The 9,217-nt window shown below is 43.5% G+C and overlaps 1 protein-coding gene across 1 annotated transcript; it reads right to left on the bottom strand.

The window, feature by feature from the left end:
• Positions 1-711: 711 nt before the first annotated feature.
• On the bottom strand, positions 712-9,037 carry LOC119390270 (protein HGH1 homolog). Its single transcript, XM_037657847.2, has 5 exons — positions 8,819-9,037; positions 7,576-7,999; positions 6,691-6,812; positions 1,811-2,001; positions 712-951 (listed from the first exon to the last, which is right to left on the bottom strand). Exons 1-5 carry the CDS (start codon positions 8,901-8,903, stop codon positions 715-717), a joined length of 1,059 nt encoding a protein of 352 aa, XP_037513775.1. The 5' UTR covers positions 8,904-9,037; the 3' UTR covers positions 712-714.
• Positions 9,038-9,217: the final 180 nt, after the last annotated feature.

The following is a 9,217-nucleotide window of genomic DNA, read 5'->3' as shown; positions in this document are numbered from 1 at the left end:
TGGAATCGAAAAAAATTTGGGGTTTTTATATCCCATAAATTATAAATTATAATTTGATTGTCAGATAAATCGTAGTGCTGGCTCTAAAGAGTAATTTTTAACACCCAGAGTTTGTGCATCGAAGACTTCGCATAGAATTGTTGCTGCAGTCCGTAACCATCAAAATGCAGCTGCTGTGGCATCTACAACTTCGTGTTCACTAGTGCAACGCTATAGCTCTTAAGCTACCACGGCAAGGTGGAAGAGTGGAACACCAAAGAAGTTGTCGAAACCATAGGAACAACGGGAATGTAACAATGGCAAAATATCCCCAGGTCATAAAGCTATCTAGCAGCAATGCCTTTGCCAGACCCACACTTGTGTTCAAACATAGGGGCGTTGTCAGTTTTTTTTCTTCTCAAGGAGTTGTATCTGTCGCGACAGAAGAGGCAGTGATGCGCTACATTGCGGCACTCACACTGCCTCACTCGTCATTACTTGTCACGTGGTAACCAATACAATGCATATTCTGCTCCCATCCTTCTGCGTCATAACACACACACCTCCTGGGAAATAAAATTGGTGCGATAAAACGCTGTCATAAAGAAAATTATTTAGATACTCCCTGGCATTTCACCTACAATTTTGAACTAGGGGATTTTCTTGATGCAAGAAATGAGAGTTTGAAAATGTCATGTCACTAATCTTTAAATGACCTTTACCAAAGATCACCATTCACTCCTTGAGAAGTTCTTCATTGTACGCTTCAAATTTTTTTGTGAGATGCTCCGGAATGTCAACATCCTTGAGGTTCTCCATGCCGGGCTCGGGCTCGTCGCTAATTAGGATGTCCACAAGGTTTTCACATGCCACCACAACGGGACGACAGCTTTCCGACTTGTGCAGCTCTCGTAGCACGTAATAGGCTCCGGAGTTCTTGATGTGCTCCCGGCATTTTTTGGTGGCACAAAGCTGCGAATGAAATGGGAACAGCAATTGACGATTCGTAAACAACGTATCCAGCAGTAAAATAACATCACTATAGCGAACTCTCATTGGACACAACTTTTAACAACTGCTGTTATTGGAGACCCAACTAGTAATCCCAAGTCTGCATCCTTTTAATTTGTATCACTTGAAAACGCAGACAAACCGTTTATAACAGTAGTACTTTCATGAGATCCGATAGCCATGATATTTGGCAGCATCGAAATGATATTCATTTGGCAAAAATCCTTAGATGACCGGCAGTTCTGAGAAAGACTTTGATACCTATGGTGACGCTGTGCCAATGTTTCAGTCAACATTTAGCAGACCCATGGTAAATTGCATGCCAATAAATGTTAAAACCAGCACACGAGTACATTCTGCCACAGATTTTGAGGGATTACTTCTTGTAACTGGCTCCAAATTTATGATGACTAAATGCGACTTCATTGCCACTGTACTTTAACTTTGCAATTGAGGCACATACAATAAGATGTCAGTTCATTACAATGTTAACTGGTGCTGTCATTATTCAATTGCAGAAGTCACTCTGCAGAATCGGAAGGAATTTTTTTTGTTACAAATGGCAACAGTTACAGAATACATACAGGAAGGGGTCATGAAGGCCAGAGACTGCAATGGGACCTTCAGAATTGATCATGGCAGCCTCCCTCAAGTAATTCCGTGATAAGAACGTCCATGATGCTGTCTACCACGAGTCTCTTCAAGACAAGTCTGCTTCAGTTGCAATATATAATGCAATGGGTGTAGATATTGGGGGGACTGCTGGATAGACTGCAAAGATGTGAAGTTGCAGGTTTATTAACGTAAGGAATCACCGCACCTGCATGATCGCCTCAATGAGCATTTGTCGAATCTCCGGGCTCCCTTCTCGCTGCTTGTCGCTGCCCAGGTACTGTAGCTCCAGGGGCAGCTTCTCCATTTCGTCGTCATCCAGCTCCTCGGGGCCCACAAGCGGATACAGCAATCGGGGAAGAATGTCGACGTCAGGACTCAGCAGCCACTCATTACTGTCTGTAGGCACAGGCGGGGAAAGAAAAAAAGACAAAGGCACAGAGCTTAAGAAATGCGTAGCTTGTGAATGAAAAAAAATATTTACTAACTATGGGATTTGGTGTACCAGAGTAACACCCTTAGTAAATCATTGAAATATTCAAGTGTGAACTGGGACAAGGACAAGTGAGGGAACACTGTCCTTGTTGCAGTTTGCACTTGAAAATGCCCATGATGCATATGTGCCAACTAGCTCGTCTTTCCGTACTGCCCTTAGTAAAGGGCTCCGAGTACCTTCACGGTACCACAGTCGGGTTGAAGGGTCCCTAAACCACCTTCGATAATTTTTAACATTTCAAGTAAATGCACACATCGAGTTCAGAATGCCATCACGATGAACAATGCCAAAAGCGGTAGTGCTACGAGCCACAGGCGGCACTCCACATATTCCAAGAAACAATCTTTTATCCTCTCCGGGGCTTTCGGTAATCCCCGGCATTAGCCGTGACGTCAACATTCGCGCTTGCCACGTCACCCACAAAATAAGCTGTTTGTCTGCCGGCAGGTATGCGTGCTCACCGTGCGAGCGCTCCTCCTCACACGGCAAGGAGGACCGCTCGGCCGGGAAGAGAGACAAGCCGATGAACGGAGCTAAGCAAAGGAAAGCGCGAAGCAAGCAGGGGCCATTTCTGAATCGTCATTTGCGTGTAGCTCCGCTATTACGGCACCGTTTCAAAAAATTCTCGCAGCTCTGTGTTTGTTGAATACTTGTGCACAACTTTAAAACAACTAAATTTTCGATCTCTGGGCGGTTTAGGGGCTCTTTAATAGGTCCAGAGAGGCCCCCAACCAGATTAGCAAAGCGTGGCAGTCGAATGCCTCTGCAACTCGAGAAATAATTCCGCTCAGTATGGAGTGCACGCCCATTAGGATAAGCATGTGTGCATCCGCCTTTGAGGAGGAAAAGCCACAGACTTCTGATGTAGTACCTGACTATAAATACAAGTACACCGTTTCTGATGAAGTGTGCCAGGAGTTGAACCATTAATGTCACAACTGGCAATATAAAGGCATACCATCTGCACCAAGTAAATGCAAAAAAACATGGTAAATGTTTCATAATCTTTGTGTGTTTTTTTGTGCGCATGTAATTTGTCTAGCCCCTTCCTTTGCTGCTTGTCCACTGTGACAAAATCGAAACATCCTCACATTAATACGCAATGTACTTACTTTTTCACGGTGACAAAACGAAACATTCTCACGTTAATGCACTATGTATTTACTTCATCTTGGATAATTTAGATTTCTTTCTGCCATGTTTTCCTGTTGCTTGATTTTACAGTGCACCTAAAGTTAAGCTGCGATGATGATCTTTGTTGGTATTCTCAACAGATACCAAATAAGCCACCTAACGTATATCTGTTCTAATCTGGTTTTAATTGAATCTGTAGAACTCTTAGCATTCTGCTTATCTCTGTATGCCTATTAAGGAGCTGCACTGGTTATCAACTTTCAGTATCACGCACCACTTCTGGCAAATATTAATGGTGGCATTTTTAGTCAAGTTTGTTCCTTGTTACATGGCCTCAACTTGCATTAACTAGAACCAACAGACAATCAAGCCAAGGAAAGTACAGGGGATGTTATTTGGTAATTATAAATCTGAAGCAATTAAAGTGGACGATGCGAGGGATTATTGGTCAGCTGCCAGGTTGTAAATAGCTCACGTGCTACGTGACACCAACAGGCAAGAAAAAAGAAGTGTTCCACACTTGCTGTCATGTCTGTGAGCAGCGCTGATAACACTCACAGGTTTGAATGCACAGACATACCCAATAAAGTGGACGGGAGGACAACCGCAGCTGCAGCTCAAATGGCAGAGCATCGGACGCGTTATTCAAAGGTTGCACGTTGGTCCTTGCCGGCAACAAGTTGTCTTTTCATCCACTTTAATTTCTTCAGATTTATATCATAATTACTATAAAATAACGTCCCCTGTACTTTCCTTGGCTTGATTGTCTGTTGGTTCTCATTAAAGTACCGTCTAACAAAGAGAAACAAACCCTTCAATCCCCCTTCTTTCGCTTATTTAACTTGCATGCGCTACGAGGACAAGGCGAAGCATAACAGAGAAATTATGTAAACACATGTTTAAAAAAGTCTGTGTCCTATTTTAACAGCAGCGCTGTTTCAGCTTACTGTTAGTCCGTGCAGAGCGAACAGAAAACCATCATCATGAACCGGCACGTGCTCTCTTCGTCCTCTTCTGTTTCAATGCCAGAACATGTGCGCCAATTTGTCCGGCATGGAATGCAATACTTTGACGGGTGAGAGAGAGAGAGAAAGAAAGAAAGAGAGAAATTTCTTGGGCAAGGTGAGATTCAAACCCACGTAGCTGCGATCCAAAGGCAAGCGTCATAACCACTCGGCTATCCAGGCACACAAGCAGAGCATAGCATAGCCTTGTCTACAGTATAGCAAGAGGGTGGGAAAGGGAAGTGAGGAGGATGGGAGAGAGTAAAGTATAGCATAGAAAGAAAGAGAATCAAAGAGAGAGAGACAGAAAGAAAGAGGAAGTGAGAAATAGAGAGAAAGGCAAGAAAGAGAAAGAAATACATAGAGGGAAAAAGAAAAATAGAAATAACAGACAAAAAATACATAGAAAGTACATACCGCTAGTGCAAAGCTGCCTTAATTTTTTTATTTCCTCGTTTGCTTCATGTACTTACCACATTGTTGAAGTTTATAGCTGCTGTTTATTCTTTCGTTCACTTTCCTTTTCATTGCTACAAAATGTTATTATTACACAACTGTGTGCGTTTTAGTAACCGTAACACAGCACTGCTGCATCACCATGTAGAAAGTGACAAATGTTACAGTGACAAGTTATCTAAAAAAGTACAACTGGTTAGTGGTAATGTGTAGCTAGTAATCAGTAGTTAGTGCCCAAGACTGGTCCTCTTACATGTTTCAAAATGCTACCTAACTATGCCTATAAGATCACCAATTTGGCCAAAGCCAGAGAGATCTGTTCAACTTTGTGTACGCCTAGCAAAAGGAGCGAGTAGCACTGCCATAAAACTATATTTTACAGCATACATTAAACTGCTTTTGTTTTTTCTAGGATCAAGTATATTCCTTTTTAAAAATATCTATGACGAGACAATCGTCAAGCCCCATTAAGCATGCAAATGAAGAAGAGGCAGTCTAGCAAAAGGGCCAGCCGTGGCTGCAAAACTAGAGGATACACATTATAAGCCAAGTTAATGCCCACACAAAAAAAAGCATGGTTAATGATGCATGCCTCAAGATCATTAAGGGCCTATATATACATGTCCACGTATTGGACATCCACTACAACACACTGTCACCCTAGCAAGACAGAGTAGACGCTCCTTGCACAACGGTATTGACACTAGCTCCTTGAAGCAGCTGCCTGGAATTTCAGGACTGCACACTTCGCCGTGAAGTACGACAGAAAGGTCCGTCTTTGCACGCTTTCAAAATGTGTGAGCTCTTTTATGATACTAATTAGCGTTTTGCGAGTGTCACTGTTTCATCCAAGGTTGAACTTTCGGCTCGGTTAAAGATTTGCACTGTGTAATCTACTACTGTGCCATAGTTTGAAAGGATGCACCAGGAAGGAGCACCAGTGAAATTTGCAGGGAAGCACGAGAATGACGATGTGCTGAAGATGTGGAACAGATAGGTTGGATAAAAGGAAATTGTAGCATCCAAAGGCCATTAAAAAGTATGTACCAAGTTAAAATAGATGGTTGGATTGCATGCCTGCTAGTATAGGCTTATCTCGCAGTCAGTAACAAACTAGGTACCGTATTTACTCGAATCTAAGCCGATGTTTTTTTCGAAAAAGCGATGCGCGAAAGTGGGGCAGTCTGCATGGATTCGAGTACAATGAATAGGTTTTTTTTCTTTTCTTGCCTTGCGAATTTCAGGGGTCGGCTTAGAATCGGGGCCGGCCTAGATTCGAGTAAATACGGTAGGTCAGACAGAAATAAAAATAAGAGAGGGGTAGTACCGTCTGTATGAAACTCCCGTACCTGCTCCTCATGATATCATGCGCAGCATGTACTTGTCTGAGGCTAGTTGGTTTATAATGAAGGAATGATTACTTTCATTGTACCTTTTCACTGAACACTACCTTGTGGCTGGTACATCAGAGGCTTCGTCACCTTTGCACCAGGAAAGCCAACACAGCCTAAAGGAATATTAACAACTGCAGTGCTTCTCAAAGAGAGATGAGACTCTATAAATTATGGTACTTTTTGGAAATATTACCCTTATGTAATGCTTCAACAGCCGGGTCACTTGAGGTGTTATGAATAAATTAAACCCCCACCCTCCAATGCAATCTTGTAATCCATCACAAGACACAAAAGACTTCATTCAGTACTACAGTCTCAGCAAAAACTTAAAAGATAAAAAAATCTTACTCGCACACTGTCCATGAATTGTCGGCCATTACTTGAGGATTAAAAGACTGCCAGTCTTAAGAAATGTATTTTTCTATGTAGTGCTTGGCCAGTGGGACTTCGCAGACTTGTTGATGCATGCATTTAAGAGAAGATGCTGCATGGCACTGCCTTTCACTCATACACAGCCTTTAAAAAAAAGAAAAAAGCGCATTCATCTGGCAGCTAAACAAAAAAAAATTTTTTAAATTAATAAATAGTGAAACTGCATGCATACCGGTTTCAAAACAGCAGTTCCGCAACACTGCAGCTGTGCCATGCTTTCGTACCGTAGAAGTCTCAAGTGTCAGAAAAGGAAAGAATTTCTGCACCCTCCTGGCTGCCTGGTCCAGTAACCACCTGCACCGAAAGTGTACCCTTGGTTTCCCAGCGCTTCCAGGTAGACGACAACAGCAATGTTCAGAAACGACTAGTAAAGGAGCGAGCTTAGTGCTTGTTAAAGTGGAACACATGACCTAATGGTTTTGCGGCGTCTCTTGAGAACAGTTTACATTTAATTGCTGCTTTTACATTTTAACCCCATACTATAAAATGAGCTGCATTCCTTGGAACGTATTTCTGTTGCACAGCAACTATCTTCTTCCTTGTGTGCTTTTTCTCGCTTTAACAACCTCTACTTCCCAGTAGCAAGCAGCATGCACATTATCGGTGTATACCCGCCCACAGAAGTTTACGGAACGTGGGCTCCACTGAAAATGGGAATTTCTGCTCTGTTAGTGCATGGTGCTTCTATCCTAGCAGGTACCTGTATAGTTCACAGGCACTACTACAGGCTGGAACATTTATTTGGGGGTTATGTTCCCAGACAAAGTGGGAATATAGCGTTCTCGGATATTTTGCGTTCCGCAAACTTTTGGGGGCGGGGGTACACACTGCAGGTGTGAACGCCACAGCATTTTCCACAGGCAAGCAAGATTGTTGTGCGCCAGAAAGACACCCCATAGGGTGCACAGAAACGCAGTTCTAGGTGTAACACTGTGTGTCAACAGGTGAGCTGGGGATCGGCCAGTAAAATTTCACATACTGACTCAATGCCGCCTTGTATGTTAGCTTCGTGTTAGCTGCAGATGTACTGCACCGCTCCTCCCAACAATTCGCTCACCTCCGAACTTCGTCAAGTTGAGAGAGGTTTGAGAAGACGAAGCTGAGGTGGTCGTGGTTTTCGCTGGTGCTGGAACAGAGCGCTGCCAGAAGGGCGTCGCTCTTGTTGGTCGAGCGCAGCAGCGTCCAGAGCTTTTCAGCACCCTGCCTGCCTCTGGTGAGGTTCGACAGCATGGCGGCGCATTGCAGTGCTGCAGAGTCATCGCTTTCGAGCACCCTGTTGACCAGGTGGGCCAGAAGGCCACCGTAGTCGTGTTCGACGAGGTGCTCCGAGATGGCTGGCACCGACGTGAAGTTCGTCAGGCACTTGTACGCTCGGGAGATGGTCTGTGAGTTCTCGTCCTGTAGTACGAGCAGGGCCACCGCTTTCACCATGTCCGGGTTTTTGAGCAGGAGGGAGCGTCCATCTTCCGAATCTGGGAGGCCTGTAAGCATCAATTAGTGGTCCTCGTAATAAGACACAACTGACCCTTTGTGACGCGGTGTGCACGTTTGTACACGTCTTACTTATGCCATTTCTGTGCACCGGTGGCAATAAAGAGTCAACGAACACTGAGCTATTGGGAAATTAGACATTCTCGCTACCTAAAGTTCCGATATCCGATATATTACCTCTGGGTGAAATAGACTGCTACGCACAATCACTTTGGTGAAAACACTGTGTTTAACGAGATGCACAACACGGGCGTTTCGTTTGGCAGAAATTTCGCAATTTAAAAATTTTTTTTCGGAATGCTTGCCATCTGCAGATAACTACAGGATGTAATTTGAGCGCCTAAATGAATTCGTTGTATGAATAAATACGGCATGGCTAACTGTACAGTAACTAGATAATTCATTACGTTGCAAATTGCTACAAAGTGCACTATATACTTTCACCAAACGTTTACACTCGCTCTAAATTGTCATCAGAACCTTTACATCAAAATGTACGAATTTTACGCATTTGTGGACGGTCCATCGTAATGTGTGTCGCAGAGGTTTATGTAGTGAGACATAACAGTCATACCATGTCACTTTCGCTTGTCATATCTACATAAGACTACATTACCCTATACGAATAGCTCGGGTTAGAAAAAAATGGGTAGAGTGTGAGAATATTCACTGGCCAGTTACATAGGCATTTCAATGATGCATCCCATACATAAGCAACGTGAGGATCAAGTTCTCCATTGTGATGATGAAGGATCTAGGAAATTGGAACATTCTGGGCAAACTGACACCTGGAGCGGGCGCATACAGACCTGTGATGTACGTAAGGGCTTGATTCTTTGGTCCGGTCGACGCGCCTTTGGCCAAGAAGCAAATTAACTCATTCACTACAGACATTCACTACAGATTGACGCAGATCACCTAAATTAACACAAAGTAGAAGCAAATGTTGACACAGGCAGCGATCACACGTGCTCGGCGGAATCGAGAGGTCGCCAGGTCGCCAGTCGCGATTCACGTGCAATGAAAAGAGGCCCGACTTCCGGTTAATCACTTCCGCCAAAAATGGACAAGGGACAAATGATTACCCCACGACCACACAACCACACCTACACTCCAACAAAATGATTAATTTTCACGAGTCTTTGAGTTACTTACGAGGCTTGTAACGTCTATTAGATTGATATATTTTAGGTTAATTGCCTTAATTT

This window comes from Rhipicephalus sanguineus, chromosome 4 (genome assembly GCF_013339695.2).
Source record: "Rhipicephalus sanguineus isolate Rsan-2018 chromosome 4, BIME_Rsan_1.4, whole genome shotgun sequence".
In the NCBI taxonomy this organism is placed as follows: domain Eukaryota; kingdom Metazoa; phylum Arthropoda; class Arachnida; order Ixodida; family Ixodidae; genus Rhipicephalus; species Rhipicephalus sanguineus.
This window is presented reverse-complemented; position numbering and strand designations above follow the sequence as displayed.